Raw genomic sequence first — 22,732 nt, 5'->3', positions numbered from 1 at the left:
TAAAATGCATTGCTGGAAGAAATGACTAGATGAGCTAGTTGTAATCCACAGGTAATGCTTTTATATTATGTTAAAGGACCTAATGCAGAATGTAGCCCTTAATATATTGCTTTTGAGAATGGGTCATTGAACAAAAAGCAGAAAGCCTTGAAAACCCGTATCACATCTGTGGTGATAATACCATATAAATAGGCCAGGAAGATCATTGTGTTTGCTTTGTTCGCCCTAGTTAGTAGGATATGCCCAGACATGGGATCCTTGCTCACTTTGACACTTGATTCAAGCTAGCCTGACTGATGAGGGGTGTTAGCCCAAAACCAGTCCCAGGATGCTTGTTTCCAGTCCAGGGAAGACCTGGCTTGGCAGTTTGGGCTGGACTGTTCCTATGAGGCACAGGGTCAAGACTGGTTTGCACATTGCTCGGTCTGAACTGGGGAGGCGAAGAGAGCTAAAGAACGATGATGGATTTAACACAGATCTGTGACTGGGGGTGAATGTCTGAAAAATGTCACTGCTCCATCCATCATCACCTCGTGTTTGCTTTGTTTACCCTAAGTTGGCAGGGTATGTCCAGACGTGGGTCCTTTGCTCACTTTGCCATTGGATTCAAGCTAGTCTGGCTGATCAGGTTTGTTGCCCTGAAACCGGTTCAGGATGCTTATTTACGGTCCAGGGAAGACCTGGCTTGGCAGTTCGGGCTGGACTGTTCCCCTCAGGTTCAGGGTCAAGACTGAATTGCAAATGGCTAGGTCTAAACTGGGGTGGCGAAGTGAGCTAAAGAACGATGATAATTTCAACCCAGATCTGTGCCTGGGGGTGAGTGTCTGAAAAGTTTCAGTGCTCCATCCATCATCATCTTGTGTTTGCTTTGTTTGCCCTAAGTTGGCAGGGTATGCAGAGACATGGGTCTCTTGCTCACTTTGCCACTGGATTCAAGCTAGTCTAGCTGATGAGGGGTGTTACCCCGAAACCGGTCCCAGGATGCTTGTTTAAGGTCCATGGAAGACTGGGCTTGGCAGTTCTGGCTAGACTATTCCCATGAGGCACAGGGTCAAGACTGGTTTGCATAAGGCTGGGTCTGAATTGGGCTGGCCAAGTGAGTTAAAGATTGATGATGGATTCAACCCAAGAAGGCCGCTACACTCAAACAGGTCCCCAGGCCGAAACATGTTGGTCTCACACTAACACAGATGCCTCTAATGACGACACCTGCGTTACCAGCTATTTGATTTTGCTTTTAATCCTGACACTGGGTAGCTGAATAAAGTTGCTGCATAGCTAAATCCCGTAGCCAGTTTTAATCACGCACACACCAACACTGCACCTTATTTACCACACCAAGCTCACATAGGGGTTTAGTACATCCACTTGACTATCATTAAAACATCCCTGAGCTCCTCCCTTGCAATGAGGGGTTGAAGCCCACGTAGAGACTAGGTCTCTCACGCAAGGAGGTACCCCTATGATGAAGCATGACACCTTTGTGTGTGAGGAGAACCGTCCTTAAAAGGGATTCCCCTCTACGCTTGGTTAAGTGGACTAGGCTGGATCTCTGAACTCTCTGAGTATTTAAGATACGTGGCTTTTTTCTGTGATATGATTTATGAGTGGGGAGGTGGCTCACGCTGGCCCTCCCCTAGCCCCCTTGTGTGAATTCATCTAGTCTGGTATATCACAGGCGAAAGTACCTCTTTTAACCTACTTCTATGATGGCAGTAAATTGCAAGTTCTTTGATAAAACATAACCATGACTATGAGAAGTATGAGCTATCGAAGATCTACTATTTACATCTTCATACTTAAATAATTAAATTAAGGTATTTGAACTTTCTTGATTCTTTCCAGCTCTATGGCACATGCCTATTCAGTGTACTGCCTTCTGGCTTGGGGAAATAGGGACCCAATGAAATGTCCACGCACAACAACTCACTGGCCAATTAGAGACAGAGATGATCATATACATACTAATGTTTTTTTTTAATTATTGCATTGAACAAGCACCAAACTGCATTACTTTCTCATATCCAAGTGTGTGTTATTTTCTTGAAATTCACCTTGGTAACAATAGATTTTTGAAGGCTTAAGCTGAAGCTCAAATACCACTGATCATAACATGCTTCACAAGAGCTGTGGCTGAAAGGAACTATCACATGGAGGTAACTGCGTGAATCATTTTTGTAATACTGTTGCATTTCCAACAAAGGAGCATGCTAGTGTAATGGACAGCAAGCATAAGACTATAAGTGATTTTGATTTTTAAAACAGTTTCAAGACTACAAAAGAAAAACATGTCATTAATTGCCAAAGGCATCAACTCACTGCAAATGTATCATGATGAGCATATGGCCAATGATCATATTTGTACCGACTGTGTCATTTAAGCTGCCCTTCATTTGGCATGTGCTCTATTAACTGTTAACATCAGCTTCAGAAAAAAAGAGAACAAAGTAGAGCTTAAAAGACTATGAAAGTTATTCAATTAATTCACATCTGACTATGACAGGTTTAGTGGATGTGTTCCCTGACAGTCAATCGAAATAATATAAGCTAAATAAATGTTTGTGATGTGGTTGACACAGGTGCATTAAATTCTTGTTTTTTTTAAATTTAGATATTCAACATTCCTCAACTGTGGTCTTTGATCATTTGACTATTATTGAGACCTATGTCTGCAGAGGAGTTCATTTATAAGTCAGTCAGCTTCTTCTATCACTCATTTACACAGAAAAGTCGAATGAAATCCTTTATATTTGTAATTAGAATAGGAATAAATAGGGTTAAATGTCAAAGCATGTGGGAGTATATGTACTCAATGACATAAAAAAACATGCCTTTGAATTATCACATTCAAAAAGTTTCCTTCACAATTACCTCTACTAGCATCCACAATGGTTTTCTTCCACAACCTGTTGCTCAAATAAAGCTTGTCACATGTGGAAAAGCTCTCCTCGTAAAGATATCACCCCAATCTACAGAGTTTGTTCAATAAACAATGCTCTTCCAATAGACTGCTAAAGAGAATTATATACAACTGTAACTAATGTTCTGTCTCATAGACAATTGCCTCCCTTAGATGAATGTTCCGCCACAAAATGAAGTTTATTCAATCAATGCACCATAGATCGTGGTCATTCTAAAGAGAAGCTTTATATATAAACATCTACTCTCCATTGAAGACATCTATTCTATCAATAAGAAATCATTCATTCAGTTGTTAAAAATCATTTTACTTGCCCTGGATGTTTTTGTCTCTGTTAATTGACAACTTAAGCAGGCCTTCTTTCTACAAGCTGGCCAAAAATCAAATCAAATTCCTTCTGTGGTAGCTTTTACTGCATTCATTTAAGATGAAATACAAAACACGGTGCATTGAATAACTTTCAAAATCACAAGGACTTCTTTAGATGGCAATGGTGAAACGGCCAATGGAACATATAGCTGTTCAGACATCATTTTCAAATCTGAGAACCTGAAGCACGATTGGTATCTGGCCTAAAAATTAAGAGGTTAATTTACAAAAGAGCATGCAAGAACAACATTATTGCACGGATGATTGGAAACTGCAATGCAGGTTTTATGTGGCACACACTGAACTTAGAATATTACACTATCAGGAGAAACACATCTGCACTGCACTAGGAAACCAGGATGATTTGAGTATTTCTAAAAATCAGAATATAACAAATTGGGGGAAACCAAAAACATATGCTTACATGGTTCCTGTGCTGTAATGATCCAACTGCAGTTCTGATTGTTCGGGTATTTGAGAGGGTACAGAGGGGAGGAAATAGCTCCTCCAATAGAATCTGCTGTGATGAAGCTTCCACAAGCTGTAAAAAATGAAACCGTAGATTACTGCAACAGGGATATGCAAATCTATACTGACTCCTAAGTGCCTTGTACAATGTTCTGTAGTGAAAATTATTGGTTTTTTTGTCCAGACCACAAGGCAATTATATTGTTAACAGTGTCTCTTTCTATGGCTCTCATTGTCATGATTATTATTTTAGATGCTGGATGTAGGAACCGGCAACATTTTATTTTCCTTATTTCTTATGGTTTGATTCACTTGTGAGTTCCATGTATGTCTCTCTCCAAGTGAATCCGAATACAAGAAACGATTTCCAGATGATCAGCAGTCTAGCCCTTTTAAACTTCATTCCCATCTCCCTTTCCAAAATGATTGATCTGTCTACAGTTATGTCGTGTCTCTCGACCATTGGCCACATGAGTATTGTATCACATAAAACCCAAAGGCACATTTTCATTTCAATAAGTCCTATTTGAATACTAATATTATCCTTTCTTTTTTGTAATGTTTAATTATATACAAACTTCTGAAGCCTAGTTAAGTTTGATCCTATACTACATGCACATTTCATTGATCCTTGCATTCACAAAGTGTTGAAGAACACCTTAGAAAAGAAGTCTGTTACACCTTGGGCTGTTTTTACAGGGCTTAGCTGCCATGTCTATCTGCCATGGCTATCTTCTAAAATGATTGCAAATCCGAAAAAAGTTGTAAAATTGAAAAACCTCTAAACTATTAGCTGTCCTACAAATTGATTTTGCAGAATACACAATGATCCACGTTTACATCAAATATCACTACGAAAAATATTTGTGTAGATTATCATTTATTAAATATCAATATGTTGTAGGTCTTAAAATGATAGTTTGAGTTTTTGAATGACCTCAGAAATATCCGCATGATCAGCAAATTATCTTTAAAATTAAGTGTTTAGGGCTTGCCTGCAGTGCTCCCATCATACTTTAGCGAGGTTAGCACAGTTGCATTAGATTGTTTAATTAATATGTTTTATTGTGCCACTATACGAAGAAGGCTGAGTTAGCTACATTGAACTTTCACCAATTACATCATTGTGGAACATTGGCAATTGGGGGATTTGTGGCAAGGGAGACGCTCGTAGAATTCTCACTGAGGAATACTCAAAAATTTACCAATATTTACTTAGTTCACCCCATAAATGGAAGTTGCACAAAAAATAATGTCTTGGGTGTACCCTGGATACGTGTTCAAAGATAATTTGTGAAGAATGCTACTCCTAATCTTGCCTCTAAGTGGCAAGATTTAAATAAGACAAGTCCAAACTAAGCAAGAATAATCAATTCAGGATTTGCTTGTCAAAGTCAGGCAAAAAACTGGTGTGGTCTACTGAAAAGTAAAAGACTTGGACACATATGTTAATTGTAATATTACTATACTATATTAAGCTAGATTTTATAATATGGATTTGCACTGCTATGATCAGTACTTCATATATACAGAAAAGAAGTATGTTAATCGTACTTACCTTCAGTAAAGCGTGCACTGAATCCCCGGTGCTGAGCACTGCTGGTGGACCGCAGGCGCACAAACAGAGTGCTTTTCTGGGAAATGATTGGAGAAGGAGATCGTATTCCACAAAGTGTGCTAAGCAAAGGGGCATCACTATTGGAACCATCAAACACCTGCAATGGTATATCAACACCACATCACTTTCATGAGCATTACTAGGCACGGCACTGCTTTTCATATTCTGTCACAAGTCATATGCATGCACCATATAGTTGTTCACAACCCTCCAGCCTTCACAGTTCATTACAGATAAACATATATATGTTAAATATAAAGTTAGGATGGTATGGGAATCTTTGTTTTTCTGAGCAGTACCCAAATCGAACACAGCCTACTCGCTGCCACAATGTTTATGTCGAAGGGGGAAAATGTAGGAATGTGCCGTACACACTGAGAAGTGAAAGGATTACAAAGTATTTTGAATTTGTGTTACCTTGTTAGAGTTAATTGAGGGCAAATCAATTATACATATTCACTGATAGTCTCTTAAGCTTTTCTTTAGATTCTTTTCATGATTTTACTATAGATGATATTGTATTATGTATTGATTTTATAGATATCTTCATAGGTTTTGTTTTGTAATGGCATATTTTGGCTTAATAACATATATGACAGTGAAGCTAAGCAACTGTGTTATCCAAGCTGCATCGTAACCTTTGCATAAGAAATGAATGTGCACATAACGTCTCTTTGCACCTGTATAGGTATCCCACCAGAATATTATTTTCAAAATATAATTGTTGAGATGAAAAAGTCCCTCGCATACGGATGGACATGTACCCCTGCCCTGAGCGCTACAGCTGAAAAGCTATCTGGATTTGTAGTGCTGATTTTTGTTGTAATGGTCAAACATGGATCATGCCTGCACACCATGACATACGCTTGTCCCATTCATTGCAAGCCTTTTGACCTGGGAGGGGTTCCTAAAGCACTACCCTCATGTTGATGAAAGGTTACTGTATTTGCCAGGAGTTAAACAGCATGAGCACACTGGTGGCAACATACCAAGTAGTGACCAGTAGAAGTGAACAGCCCTTTTAACCTGTGTCACTGGAGTGAGGCCTAAAGGCTCACCCATGTGAAGTTACTCTGTTGTGTGCTTAACTCACCCTTGGCCTACATTATGTTAGTATTTAATGCTGTGACATGTGTGTGTGTTATATGCATATGCTGCGTGTATGTGTGCCTGTGAATGGTACAATACATGGAAGATGTAATGCTGCGTGGGGCTTTGTTGTGTTATCTGCATCGGCTGGGTGGGTGTGCCCATGAATCGTACAATACAGGGAGGATTCTGGGTTTCGTTTTGGGAGACCCTAGGTTGACTGGATGAGCATAAGGAGGGAGGGAAATACCCCAGACAGATTTGTGGATTGCTGCATTATTGTGAGCTACATGAGGCATGCTGAAGTAAGGGCAAGCCAGGCTGTTCACTATACTTCAAAGGGTGCTCTCTGATTCAGTGAGAGGTCATGGGAAAGGGGTGTGGGCACATTGCAGGAAGGAGATTGGGTGGATAAGAGAGTCATAAACAGTAGAGAGGAGGCCCTAGGGTAACCTTTTGATAAGCATAGCACTATGGCTGACCTCCAGGTGTAAATCTTTAGTCCCTCTCATGGCCTGTGTTATTGGAATTGGAGGCACTCTGGCTGTGATAGACTGCTTTCTTGAGAAAGGGCAGGACAGAGCAGAGGGCACTTCAAAAGACCTCCAATATACACTTCAAAGACTCAGACCCTAAAGCACATTTGATTTCGGAAAATGGACTACAAGAAGGGGAGCTTAAGGCACTAAACATATCCAACTGTCAAACAGCCAGTCAGACTACGTGAGGAAGAGAAGATCTGCAAAACTTCTGCCAGTGATTAGGACTCGGGGCTAAGGAAAGGAAACTAAGACCACCTGCCCTAGAAGCCTGGAACACTAGTACCTGCCTGCTTGCTAAGATCAGTGTGATCTGTGAGGAAGAGGAGCATGCTGGAGAGAGCAAGACCTAGTGGGAGATCCTAGTGATGGGATCTCTGAAGCTAGGTGATGGGATCTCTAAAGCTGGGTGTGAGGAGACGGCATCTGCACCGATCGGGTCATTGCCCCTGTGTAGAAGGAAGTTGGAGACCCCTAATGCCAGGTGTGGGTGCTGTGAAGGTCAATACTGTGCCAATCGGCTCATAGTCCATGTGCAGAGTGATGTCGGTGATCCCATATGCTAAGTGGGGCCACTGTGAAGATTACTGCCTTGTCAATTGCGCAGTAGTCCATGTGCGGTGTGAGAACGGTGACACTATATTCCAGTTGGGACCACTGGAAGAAAGGGAAGGATGGTGGTCTGGTCCAGTCCATTGTCAGAGGGAATACAATGCCATTGTAACCAGTGCAGGCCCAAACCCTGACTGAGGATCAACATCAGGAGCATTCAATTGCCCCCTACCCCTCTGTAAGGATAATCCATGGACACTTCCTGGCATCAGAGGAGCGTTAAGTACACCTGGCCACTATCCCTGAAAGACTGTGTGTGAGGAGCTGAAGACACCCAGGCGCTGCACCTGCAGCACCATGTGTGCAATACTCACCGGAGACAGCCACTGCAGTCTCAGCACCTGCGAGAAGGGGTACTCTTGGAGACTACAATTGTGCAGGTTCTGTTGGTGCGGGTACGACTGAATAACGTGCAAGAAGGCCCCATGGTTATTTGCCTAATATATTGCACTTCATCGCTGGACCACTTTTAATTAGAGTCAGAGCAGAACACCTGAGACCTGAATGCTGCCTCTAGCGAATGGGGAAAAAACACTACTGCTAGCGAGAGGGGAACGTTTTAGATTGCCGTATTTTACTTTATGTTGGTATATAAGTACTCCTTTTTTCAAAAGAGCAAGTATTGACTGGACAATCATTTAATTCTGCTATGGAACTCATTCTACATTATTCAACTATGTGCAATGTCTAAAAATCTTCACAAACGTTCTGAAAACAAAAATCCACACCTTATAAATGTCTACTTAACTTAGAATTTCTCTATAGCACTATGTAACAACTACTTAATGGTACCTGCACACACATCCACTGGTTGATAATCATTTATGAACATATTTTTGACAACAGCCTTTGGTTGTAAGCCACAACATACGTAGAAACATGCCTCTGCAAACCACACTAGGTGCATTCATTCTTTACCTTCCTTAACATAGATTAATGATTACACCTGAAACATAGTATATGGAGTAATGTGAATAGTAGTATTATGTCTGATGTTAACAGTAATGTCATCAGTCCTCAATGATGTCATTGAACATGTCATGACTGATGTAATATGCGAGGTAATAAGTGTGATGGAGGTACACATGATATTTGCCCAATGGAAGGCCTGCCAGGTTTGCCCAATGACACACCTGTTTGCACAAGATGCATGCAACTTCTTAATCACCCATTTTTTTGTCCTACCTGAAAAAGAAAAGAACTTTCACACAACTGATTCCTATTTAGGCCTATTTGGTTGTGCTACTGCAGATGTTGATGTCAGCACAATTATATCCTCATGCCATCACTCTGCGGTTTCCCAGGTGTGGAAAGGTCAGCAAATGGGGTGGTGTGTGCCTCTTTGTCTCAAAGTTTTCCTGACCCCATGATTAACTTGGATTGTCTTTTTAGTTAGTGCCCTCATAAAATAGAAAGATTCCAGAACAACATTAAACATGTTTAAAATACATTTTAAAAAACAATCTTATTAGAACCGCCTCGATTGTTTCAATCCACTCTGGTGCGGCCAACCCCCGATTCACATAGTCTTCACAAACAGCCAAGCTCGTTATTTAATTTTTTTAGTACTGAAATAGTACAACTGCAATATCAGTACTGCAATTGTACACCAAACTTCCAGGGGGCCTAACTTGTTGGTACCATCTACCAATGACATAAACAGCTTTTAAAAATAATAATAATGTTAACCCGTTGGCTGCTGCCGTCGGCCAACGGACGTCGCGTGCACTACCTTGGTAGTGCTGCGCACGTCTGTTGGCCGACGCTGCCCCACCCGTTTATGAAACGTTCAGCACTGGAGCTGAACGTTTGACGCAGCCAACGGGTTAATGAATGTGGGATCCCTATGGCCTCATGAACATGGCTCTAGGCGTAAGGGTGTGTTCACCCTACCCCTTTGTTTGACCTTTTCTCCCTACAGGATTCAGTTCTTGCGTTCTGAATAAAGACAGTAACAGAATTTTCTTCAATGCTGCGGCAGCAGTACCAAAAATGGCTAACAGGAGAAAAAGTTCTTCAACCAATCAAGTTTCAGTATTTTTTTATTTCAGTACTGTGGGAGTTCTGAGGTGCTGTACCGTGGGAGTACCGAGGGACCAACCACCCAGCTATCTCAAACTTTTTCACAACCCAAGCATCTTTGAGCCTTGAAAAAAATAAATATATATATATATATATATATGTATATATATATATATATATATATACATATATATTACCTACTGGCGGTCGCCAGTAGGTATATATAGTTAGGATTTTTTCTCTATGGGATTTTTGAAAATTCTATGTCTAATAACTTTGGCGTTTGTGGACGGAATTGGCTGAAATTTTCAGGAAAATGGCACATTTTGTTTCTGAGCAGCCCCTGAAAATTTTGGGGGGGTTCATCAAGGGGGGGCCGAGAAAAAAGGGGGGTCCCAAAACGCGTTTTTCCCATGTTAATTTCCATAGGGCGGTTGGCCTCACTTTTAGCCCGAACGGCTGAATGGATTTGCACGAAACTTGGCAAAATTGTAGGGACTGGTAGCCCGATGTGCCTTTTGTAGGTCTCAATATATGTGCTCCAGTGGATTTTGAGAAATTAACGTTTAAAAAAAGATATATATCTGTAACAGCGGACTGGGCAGCGGCCCAGGACGCATACTTTTCGCGCAACGGAGCTTTGTGAAGCGAAGCTGATTGGTTCTCCGGCGTCTGTCAACATTCCAAACAGTCCGTAGTGGCCGCCATCTTGTCTCTCGGTAGGATCGAGAGACAAGAGGAGGTCAAAACAAAGGGGGAAATAACTATAAGGGGGCATAGTAGATCCTCGCTGACCCCCTAGGTTTGATGTGGAGGTTTTAAAAGGGCCCCGCGGGGCAAAAAAAAATAATAATAATAATAATCGAACGGCTGAATGGATTTGCACGAAACTTGGCAAAATATTAGGGACTGGTAGCCCGATGTGCCTTTGCTAGGTCTCAATATATGTGCTCCAGTGGATTTTGAGAAATTAACGTTCAAAAAAAGATATATATCTGTAACAGCGATCCGCTTCGCGTAACGGAGGTTTGCGAAGCTGATTGGTCATTCTGTCACTGGGCTATAGTTGGGCTACATCTGGCTGATATTTGGGCTACATTTGTTTTTTTGTGTGTCTGGCGGCCATCTTTGGGCTACATTGGGCTACATTGGGCTTCATTGGGCTACATTCGGCTAATTAGCAAATAGCTCATCGCAAACTAGGAATGGTAAAGAATCGCTATTTATTCCTTAAAGTTCGCTATTTAGGAAATGCAAAAAACTTTGATGATACATATGGCGGTTCATCTCTAACAAGATAAGAAGCATAGGGATACATTTATGATGACTGGCGCATCACCAGGGATGTGTTAGTCATTCTGTGCCGCTGTTCCGTCACCTATGGTGTGCTGCATTTACAATGCGGCGCATCATGGGGCAAAAACAGCACAGATGCGTGATGTATCTGTGCCGTAAAGGTGGCGCATTGCTGGAGTTGTATCGCAAGTGTGATGAAGCTCCAGCAAGGGTCGGGGGTGCCCCTGTCGCAGGGTTTCTGTTCTCACACAGAACTGTGGACAGAGGATTGGAACCTCGGCGAATGCATTGCTGGAGTTGTATCGCAAGTGTGATGAAGCTCCAGCAAGGGTCGGGGGTGCCCCTGTCGCAGGGTTTCTGTTCTCACACAGAACTGTGGACAGAGGATTGGAACCTCGGCGAATTAGGGTGTCCCAAAACTCACGTTAGTAATCAAAAACTCCTTAGCAAGCTAGGTACAGTGTCACATTGGATATAACAAACTCTCAATGTTTAGACAATCCAGAATATGAACTTATAGTACCTCAGGATACGTGGAACTCATGAACAGTCGGTCGTTATAGATTTCTTAGAAACCAGAACATGGAGTTAAGAAGAACAGATGTGTATTTGAAATGTTTATTTACTAATGCCGTCTTCTCAGGCGTAGTACCTTAGATAATAAAAGTACACATATTATCAGTAGCAAAATTACCAGCATAGTTACTAGTACATAAAAAGTGAATGGTGATAGTATGTTAACATGCTGTAAATGAATAAGAGTTAGCAACACTTATAAGCAGCCGCGGGCCGTGGAGGGAGTTACGGTGAGGCAGGGAGGCGGGGAGGGGGAGAAGCAGGGTGGAGAATACAAGTACACATATTATCAGTAGCAAAATTACCAGCATAGTTACTAGTACATAAAAAGCGAATGGTGACAGTATGTTAACATGCTGTAAATGAATAAGAGTTAGCAACACTTATAAGCAACCGCGGGCCGTGGAGGGAGTTACGGTGGGGCAGGGAGGCGGGGAGGGGGAGGGGCAAGGTAGAGAGGGCTCCACCCTGCTTCTCCCCTTCCCCGCCTCCCTGCCCCACCGTAACTCCCTCCACGGCCCGCGGCTGCTTATATCTCACCCTCCCTAATACACATATTATATTATTTGCTAAGAAGGTCTCTTTGTGTTGGTTTAGGGCGTGCCCATACTTTAGTGTCTTAGATTTGAAGGAATCACATCAGCATACACCAGCTCTCTCTTCATGTGAACCGCATCAACTGTTGTGTATGTGTGTTCGGCAAAGCAATATAAAACCCGCCTCATGCCCAGAATTGGCAGAAGTTGCACTTATGTTATGAGTATGAAGTCGTGGAGATCAGACCTCATAACAATTCTGTATCGTGTTGTTCTTGAAACTTTAGCACTCGCTGTACAGATATAGTTTAACAAGTAAAGCAGATAATAGACCAATAACATATTATTCTCATGTAAACCACGATGAACTACTAGGTGGAAAGCTAAAGCAACAACTAAGTGTCGTGTGCAGAAGTTGCAAAAAAGGAAAAATGGCGTTTAAACCGGTAATGAGCCCATGCTAACTTAACACGGTGTAAAGATATCCAGGACCTAGATGACACCTCCCCATGATCCGGAAACGAACTGAATAAGATAATAGAAGTGCCATCTCATGAGAGCAGATTGCAAGTTTATATGTGGACGGTCCGCAAGGTAAAGCATTAAAAACTAGGAAAATTTAATGCTAAAGAAAAATAAAACAGCCAAGTACTTTATCGAGTCTTAAGCCAATAGGCAAGCTAAATAATAAAAACTTGACAAATAAGTCAATGAATTGTCAATGAAATGCTAGTACTCAGCATATCAAACATGAAAAAGGTCTATGACGTAACTGTGTAAGCAAAATAAGCTGCAACAGCCTCCAATAGGAAGTCACCGTCTTCATCCGAAAACAGTTCAGCCATCCAATTTAAAAGCGGAAAAGAACATACGTGCTCTCCCAGCACCGGATCCTCTATCACCATCAGAGGACAGCTCGGTGGGTTTTCAAGAAAGCTCTGTTCCAAGAAAGACTGTGCTGCCGTCAGTAAATTCCAGGGACCAAGTAGTCCATGCATCAATGCCACAGCCATAATCCTTTCGCCAGGACAAACCAACTCGTGAGTAATGATAGGAGTCATCAGCTGATTAAAGTCGACGTCAGGAGAAACCGGTCCGCAGAGACACAAATCAATGGCCCAATCGAAATCACAGGTCAGGCAGTGAAATACAGGCTGGACACAGGTGAAGTAGGAGAATCGAAAAGATAATCCATATGCCGTGCTTAATATCGCCAACGGCATTGTGCCATAATATTCTAGCATGCGATTGCGGAACAGTGTCAGCAGCTGCAGGGTGGGAGGTTGCATAGGAGGGACATCCATATTTAAAAATGTAAAAAAGCACAAGAGCGTCCGCTGGTAATGCAAGTAAAAATGCCAATCCACGAACCAGAGTGGAGAAAATAGAATGAAAGGAAGCAGGGATGACTCCAAAGATTTTCTCAAATGAAGTCACGAGACCACTGGTAACAACTTTAAAAAAGTGCGCCAGGGACTTTGTGGAGGATGCGTTAAAGATAGTCGGAAACATGTTGCTGAAATTGAAAGGCAAATCTTAATTGAAAAGGGTGTGCACCTCTGTACGGGTGTTCGCTATGTGAAGTACGAAAGTTTCACGGGCCGAACTCAAGGCCACCTCTCTCTGAGACAAAAGAGCTCTTATTCTTGCCATGCCGTTGAAACGTGTCCCAAGGTTGGTATTTGTGGCCAGATTGAAAACTCCCTATGTTCATGTGTGGGAGGAAATAGAACATTTCTGCAGCAAATAACCCGTTCACTTACTGTTACGATAAAAGGAATACTTTTAATTAACTCAGAACAATCTTCATTATTGAGCATCAAATAACTACCATTTTCCAACAACTTGAACGTGGGGATGATAGCAGGAACTGGCGTGCCTTGCAACACGCAAGCCATATTTGGTCGGTGTTTGTTGCATGAACCGTGTAACTGTATGTGCCTACACATTAGTGAATGATCTGGCGTCTCAGTGCATTCCTCTCCATTCAGATAAACTTCTTGATCATCTTTGAAACATCTGTATGTGTATGGAAGCGACCAGACCTCATGAAGAAAAGCACTACCTAAAGGTTCATAACGACCTATTGGTATATATTTCATACAATTTGAAAACTTATATAAAGCAAAAGGCAGCGTTATTAAACCGTGGATAAGGCATGTTGCCAAAAAACCCGCAATCCTCTGCTGATGATGTCACTGAGCATGTCATGAATGATGTAATATGTGACATCATCAGCAGTGGATTACGGGTAATAGTATCTCTAGTTTACTCCCCTATAGCTGTCTTTCTTTTAACATAAGTGTCTGTTTCCTTCCCTTATACTTACTGTTTTTGGTTCGCTTCCGGTTCGCGTACCGGCGAGCGAACTGGGAAGCGAACTAAGAGAAATAAAGGTTGGCACAGTTCCAAATATTGTACCAATTTTTTAATAACGGGGAGGTAGTTCTGAAAAGAACTTTTTTTTTTATTTTTCTGAACATTTTTTTACTGTTTTTGAATTTTTCGGAACAGTTTTATATTTTTTTGGGTTTTTCTTGGAGGGGGCAATGAAAACGATTCATTGTAAAGGGCTCAACAGGAGCAACAAAACAAAAAAAAGAAGTATTTATTATTTTGGGCGTTTAGTACAAACTTGCATATGATAGTCAATAGCTCTGTTGATCAGAGTGATGCTTTTTTCTCCGTAGGAAATGAATCCATCGCAAAATACGCAGATGTCTTTTACATCACCAAATCTCATTTGTATATTTGGCACCATCTCCCTGCCCTCTGGTCCCGTTACTTCCGGTACAACAGATCTTCTGGCCATAATAGGGAGATTATCTAGGTCGTTCCGAAACTGTGCAGCACTGTAGTTGTTAGGATGCCACCTAGTCATATGGCGATGCATTGTGTAGTTTCCGAAACTGTATTTTTTGTCGGTCCCTCTGGACAGTCTATCTTGACATATAAGGCAAGTTACGTATCTTGCATTTACTTTTTTCTGACCTTTGGGAATTTTAAAAAATTGCCAAATGAAGTTTTCTTTCCGGTGAGACGTCCTGGGCTGCTCAGGCAAAAACTGCCTCTCTTCGTGCTCGTCCTCCTGTTCCTCTTCTTCTTCTTCTTGTTGAATTATAACTTGAGCAGGTGGTCCACTCTTCCTTGGATGTGGTGGAGGTGGTGGGGAAGCACCAGCTGAAGCTACTAAAGAAGCCATTGCTCAGTGATCACAAAGGGTCTTTCTCTCACAATGATGAAAGTCAGAGTGAGGAAAGACGGAGGGATTTTCATCATTTGGGAAAAACAAGAGTTCTCAACCAATCAAAAGTGTTCATTTTAGATTATATGACCTAGTCTTACATCATTAGGAAGCCAAAAGTGAAATGAACCAATGAAAAGTGTTATTACCAAGTCACATGACTTGCTGTGTTTACGTTAAGCGCTTTGCAGGGCCTCCCGGTTTGCTTCCAGAAACCTGCGCTTTGCGACTCGCTTCGCGTACCAGTTCGCTAACGTAGTACGTCATATGACGTATCACGCGACAACGTGAAACGTCATGCGGACGGGAGGCGTCACGATGTTGTTTTGTAACGCGGCACTTGCGGTAAAGAAACGTTTACCGGCTCGCGGTCTATTTCGCGGCATCAAGGTCAGCTAACGGGAAGCTTCCCGATTTGCGAAGCGGGAACGAAGAAAAAAAAATATTTTAAAAAAAAATTATTCATAAACATATAAAATATATTTTTGGATTTAAAGAAGAATACATTTTACAGCTACAGATATTAGCTGTTAAAAAACCAATGAAATTCACAGAAAAAACCATAGGTTATAGACCATATATAGTTAGGAATTAGCATTTACAAAACCTTGAAAATTCACTAAAAAACCATAGGTTATAGACCATATATAGTTAGGAATTAGCATTTACAAAACCTTGAAAATTCACTGAAAAAACCATAGGTTATAGACCATATATAGTTAGGAATTAGCATTTAAAAAACCTTATTTTACTCACACAAAACCATTGAAATTCCATATATAGTTAGTTGCACTAACTATATATCGCGCACCCGCAATCCACTGCTGATCATGTCACATATTACATCATTCATGACATGGTCAGTGACATCACTGATGACATCACTGATGACATCTCAAATGACATCACTGATGAGATCACTGATGACATCTCAAATGACATCACTGATGACATCACTGATGACATCTCAAATGACATCACTGATGACATCACTGATGGCATCTCATTTGACATTACTGATCACATCACTGATGACATCATTCATGTGATAATACGATAAACCTCTTCAGACTCTAATATAACCTTAGATACACTCAGTGTAAACAGACACTCATAGACTGTCACTCATCCATGGAGTTACTCAGACACTTAGTCAGTCATGCAAAGAATAAATCACACCTCCATTTCCTCAACTATACAGTTATACACACCTTACTTATTCAAACATATACTAAAACATATTTACTCACTTATACAATCCTGGATACAAGTTCACAATGATCCATACAGCCACTCACACATTCACTGGCTCTTATGCACAGTTATTTATATATGGTAACTCTCACATGTACTGTGTTTTACATATGTACTTACTTTGACATGTAGCACTGAGATATCCATTCACTCACCAATACACTCATGCACACAGTCAACCGCCCATACAGCTGTTTCCACATGCACTTTTGAACCCATACATCCAGTCAATCAACTGCTCACACATCTATGCAGAGAGTCATACACCTCCCAGCCACCCACACACACACTCAGTCTCCCATACAAATGCTTGGGCAACCAATCAATAACCCATACAGTTAATCATATAGCTAATGATCAACACATGCAGCAGTTTACAGAACAACAGACATAATGATGGACAAATTAAGACAGTTTAGTCACTAACCCATGCACTCAGTGAGACACATTTAATCAGTCACTCATACAGTCAGCCATGCCCCTACTAAATCCTTCATCAAGACACTTATACATCCATTCATTCTTCAATATGTAAGACATATTTTAACTTTACAGAATTATACAGTCACTGGATGACGTCATCAGTGATCTCATCAGTGATGTCATTTGAGATGTCATCAGTGATGTCATCAGTGATGTCACTGACCATGTCATGAATGATGTAATATGTGACATGATCAGCAGTGGATTGCGGGTGCGCGATATATAGTTAGTGCAACTAACTATATATGGAATTTCAATGGTTTTGTGTGAGTAAAATAAGGTTTTTTAAATGCTAATTCCTAACTATATATGGTCTATAACCTATGGTTTTTTCAGTGAATATATATATATATATATATATATATATATATATATATATATATATATATATATATATATATATATATATATATATTTATTGATTGATTTTCTCAAAGTTTACAGGGACGTTATAGCTAGGCTGACATTTCACTCGTACACAACCAGAGAAATTCAACCGTTATAGCTAGCTGAGCTAACTATAATTCGTGCCCCGCAATGCACTGCTTATGACCTCACATATTACATCACTCATGACATGGTCGCAGCATCACTGATGACATCTCAAATAATATCAGTGATGACATCATCCAGTGACTGTGAGTGTTTTTTAAACATTTATGAGTGTTAAATATATATACCAAGAAGTATTGGTGAATCTGTGGGTGTACGAGTGACTGTATGGGTGACTCAGTGGGTGCATGACTGACTGTACAAGTGAGTGAGTGATTGATTGTAAGAATGTCTGTATCTGTCTGTCAGTTTATGTCTAAGTGGGAGTATGAGTGTGACTAAGTCTATGGTTGTCTGTGTGTCTGTATTTGTGGGTGAGAAGGTGTATGCCTGCCTGTATGGATCAGTGAGTGGGTGAGTCAGTGGCTGTATGGGGTACTGTTGCATGTGTGAGAAGATGTATTGGTGAGTGAGTGCCTGTATGGTTGTGTCAGTGATTGAGTGCATGTGTCAGTATGGGTGAGTAACTCAGTACGTGAAAAGCAGCATAAGTGAGTGACAGGGTATATGAGTGACTGTATGTGTGAGTGAGTGAATGTAAGAGTGGCTATATGGATGAGTGAGTGCTTCTGTCAGTGACTGTATAGCTGAGTGAGTATGTCTTACTATTTAGATGAGTAAGTAAGTGGGTGGGTGTGTAACTGTTTGGGCGAGTAAGTGGCTGTATGGGTGAGTGTCTAGGAATGTGAGTAGTTCTATATGTGACTCACTCAGTGTGTGAGCACCTGTGTGGCTGTAAGAGTGGATATGTTGATGGCTGTATTAGTGAGTGAGTGGGTCTATGAGTGACAGTATGGGTGAAAGAGTGGATGTGTTTATAGATCAATAAATTAGTGAGTGGGTGTGTAAGTACTGGTATGGCTCTGTGAATGGGTTTGTGAATAGTTTTGTGGGACTGGCTTCGGGTGTATAAAAGATTCTGTAGGGGAATGAGTGGGTGTGTCATAGATGCTGTGGATGATGCCATCACTGATGTCATGAGTGTTGTTATTTGAGGTGCCATCAGTGTTGTCATCAGTCATGTCACTGACCATGTCATGAGTGATGTAATATGTGAGTTCATAAGCAGTGCATTGCGGGGATGTGGTTATAGTTAGCTCAGCTAACTATAACAGCTGAACATCCCTGTAACCTTTGTTTTTCTCCGTGAATTTCTATGGTTTTTCAAATACTTATTCCTAACTATAATGTCCCTGAAACCTGTCTTTTTTTCTGTGCATTGCTAGGGTTTTTTAAATGCTAATTCCTAACTATAATGTCCCTGAAACCTGTGTTTTTTCTGTGAATTGCTAAGGTTTTTTAAATGGTAATTCCTAACTATAATGTCACTGCAACCTCTGGTCTTTTTCAGTGAATTTCTAACTTGTTTAACTAGCAGTCACATTTGCAGAGTGGTGGAGAAAAGGGACTGGGCCTCCAACCAGCTCTTAGGAATTCCACTGCATAGGAATTACAGGAGCTACCAGGAGGGCTTCTTGGCCCCCAAGGTCCCTCTGGAGTACAGTGGACTTCATCTCCCAGCCATCAGTGCACCAGGAGCTGCGTTTGCAGAGTGGTGGAGAAAGGGGGGGTGTGGCCTCCTAAGACCTGTTAGCAATCCCACTGTGTGGGACTAACTGGAGGTAACAAGAAGGGTAGTTTCTCCAAGGATGTACTTGTGTGCCAACTACCCCTCCTGTTACCTCCAGTAAGTCCCACACAGTAGGATTGCTGAGTTCTGATAGCATGCCACGCCGCCTTTCTCCAGCCTGCAAACGTGCCTCCTGGCACGCTCTTGGTTGGGGGATGCAGTCCCCTTTGCTGCTGGGGGTCCTTAGGGGCCAACTAGCCTGCCTGTTACCTCCTGTAAGTATCCCACAGTGGGATTGAGGAGAGGTGGATGCAGGCCACGTCCTCTTTCTCCACAACTCTACTAGTGACCCTCCTGGCGCACTGCTGCTGGGGGGATGAAGTCCACTTTAGTCCTGAGGCCCTCAGGATGCAAGGGGACCTCATCACCCCATCAGCAATGTGCCGAAAGGTGTGTTTGTAGAGTGGTGGAAAAATGGGTGTGGCCTCCGACCACCTACCAGTAATCCCATTGTGTTACTGGAGGTAACAGGTAGGCAAGTTGGAACCTAAGGACCCTTAGGATCGAGGGGAACTTCATTCCCCAACCAACAGCATGCCTGGAGGTGCATTTGCAGAGTAGTGGAGGAAGGGGGCGGGGCCTAAAGCAAGTTGCCAGCTTCTGCTTTTTAAACTATATTTTAGGAAGGAAGGGAGGCAACGTGACCCCCCTCCTGAGGCTGACTTCAGCCCCAGGGACCCCATCCCCCAGGGCATGGCCACTTTTTATAATCATTTTTAAGGGAGGGGGTACGAGTGTTTCTACCCTGCCCCCTTTTCTTGTTTTGTCATTTGTTTTTTACCATTTTTCTTGTGACTCTGTTCAACCGAGTCACAAGATGGCTACCAACACTTCCTAGTTTGAAGTGTTGGCAGCCAATCAGATTGCAAGCTTGAGATCTGGAGGGTTTGTGGATCCTCAGCGGCCATATTTGGATATCTGAGAAATATTAAAATTTCTCAGAAACTACTGAATGGATTTACACCTTTTAACAAAAATTGTGCTTACTGAACCAAGAGCTACCTTTTTGCCAAATTTGGTGTAAATCGGGCTGTAGCCATGTCTAAAGTTTCCTATCGAAATGAACATGGAGAAAATGCGTTTTAGGACACCTCCATTTTTTCCGGCCTTTGCTTGACGAATCACCCCAATACTTTCAACACAGCAGTTGCCTTGACCGCCCTATTTGTTTTAAAAATTTTGCGAAGATTCGTCAAACAACGCCAAAGATATTTGCAAATCAGAAAAATACTTTTCCTATGGAAACTAGGTCCTAAATATAACTACCTCCTGGCGACCGTGTGTAGGTAATATATAGATATATATGTATAAGGTCAAAGTGCAGGTATACGTAGAGCTTCTAATATTAAAAAAAGTTTTAAAACCAAAAACCTACTGAAATTCACTAGTTACACATTCATTACATATGTATAATTTGCACTGCCATAGATTTCATATTTCATTAGTGTTGTAATGTATGTTGTCACATCATAAGTGGTACATCAGAGCAGTGCAAGTAATACTTATGTCACTTACATAAAACTAGTAACATTCAATAGTGTTCATTTTTAAAATAGTAATCTCTAAAAATATATAAATATCAAAATGAATTAGCTTGAGTCCAGACTGTGCCTAGTATATAACACTCAAAATCAGTCAATCGCAACATTTCTGCAGTTTTCCTCCAAATGTTATTACATTTATTGCTATAATTGATTGTTTAATCAATGTAACAATGTAAGGCTACTTTGGTCAGTTTTTGTACGTAGGTATCTGATGGAAACAAGCGGGTGGAATTACGCTTGGTCTTTTCGTTATTTTACAGTCACCACTGGAATGAGGTGTTAATGGCTACTATTACCGATAATTACATGTGGTTGGACCAGACTGGAGCAATTCTGTATTACTGTTACCCAGGTAAATTTTTTCCTTTCAATCCATGCATTTATCTTAATTTAGTTTATGATAAAACTTTGAATTTGGATTGTATATATGCACACATCAAATCAAACTTGGAATTAACGCCATTTAATCTCAGGGGTCCATTAGGATGGCAGACGGATCGCCACTGCCATGCAGGCGGTGGCGATCCGTCCGCCATCCTTGCCTGTCCGCCGCTTTTCTTCCCCCCGCCATATTACAATGGCGGGGGGGACCGTGGCGGAGGGGAAGACCGTCCGTCCGTCCAGCGGAAAAGGCCTGATATGGTGGCGGTGTCTATCAGACACCGCCAGCCATATAAGGATGGCCTGGGAGGAATGCCTTTCCGCGCCACAAGATGGCATATGCTTCCTGCTTTGGGGACCCGTTGCGGGCCCCCAGGGTGAAGGGGGGTGTGGGGTACACATGGGGGTACCTATGGTACCCCCCTGCGTTTTACAGCACAACATGCAAGGCACCGCGCGGTGCCTGTCATGGTGTGCTGTGAAACGCACAACAAGCATTTTTCACATTGCGGCGGCCGGTGCTTTAAGCACCGTCCGCCGCAATGTGAAAAATGGGGTATGCACCCGCCACTGTGGCGGGTGCATCCTAATTGGGGGCACGGTTCCTCCGCCCTTGTGGCGGATGGTACCTGTCCCCGACAGGATGGCGGACGGACTTTGTCCGTCCGCCATCCTAATGGACCCCTATGTCCTATGTTCCTATGTTCCTAAATTTGGGTAGTTTGACGGAACATTTCTAAGTTAATCTTTTGTGTTATTTGTAAATATAAATTGTGTATTGGGTAAGGACGTTTGTGTGATCAATATTTCATTGAAGTCGAAACTTGTTACTTTCTCTGCCCACAATAAGTTAACCATTGAAGCATATTGGAGGAGCATTCGGAAATATGCAATGGGATCCGGACCCGAAAGCACAGCCATCCATCATTTCCTTGAATGTGTATATGTATATAATTTAAAAATATATATATTTAAGTAGGTGAACTGAGCCCTTTCTGCAGGTTCACCCAAGATTTTGTGCCCTCCTTTGCTGAACCTGTTTTCGTTACTTTTTAGTACTCCATGCATTTTATTCCTCCAAACCACTAGTAAAGAGTGTGTGCTCTCTCTCTATGTTTCACATGGTAAAGTTGACCCAAACCTAATTGTATTATTTCATTTACTTATAGGCCCCTAGCATATGGAAATACATGTACCCAGGGTCTGTAAATTAAATGTAGTAGTGGGCAGCAGCATGCATTGTATCAACCACTAAAGTAGCCCTGTAAAACATATCTCAGGCCTGCCACTGCAGCATGTCACTGCAATTTTAAACTGACATTTTGGCCTGGCAAAATTAACTTTTGCCAGGCTTAAATCTTCCTTTCTAATCCTCATCAGTCACCCCTAAACTAGGCCCAAAAGGGAAGTGCATATGGTGTTTTTGAAAGTAGGACATGTGTACACAGGTTTTACATTTCCTGACAGTGAAAAACTCCTAACATAATTTTTCACAGTAGGTAAGGCTATCTATACCATAGGCTAACACTGGTTTACCATATTACACTTAATAAGTGATAAATGTAGTTTTACAACAGACAGAGAAAAACTTCTTCCATT

General features: G+C 41.6%; 1 protein-coding gene across 1 annotated transcript in view; it reads right to left on the bottom strand.

The window, feature by feature from the left end:
• CUBN (cubilin) overlaps positions 1-22,732 on the bottom strand; it is a 1,583,269-nt gene that overhangs the window by 729,881 nt on the left and 830,656 nt on the right. The window contains exons 32-33 of the mRNA XM_078663578.1: positions 5,316-5,472; positions 3,714-3,830 (exon numbers count right to left, since the gene is read on the bottom strand). Coding sequence (XP_078519704.1) covers positions 3,714-3,830; positions 5,316-5,472 — 274 coding nt within the window. The remainder of the gene's footprint in view (positions 1-3,713; positions 3,831-5,315; positions 5,473-22,732) is intronic.

This window comes from Lissotriton helveticus, chromosome 10 (genome assembly GCF_964261635.1).
Source record: "Lissotriton helveticus chromosome 10, aLisHel1.1, whole genome shotgun sequence".
Taxonomy (NCBI): domain Eukaryota; kingdom Metazoa; phylum Chordata; class Amphibia; order Caudata; family Salamandridae; genus Lissotriton; species Lissotriton helveticus.
This window is presented reverse-complemented; position numbering and strand designations above follow the sequence as displayed.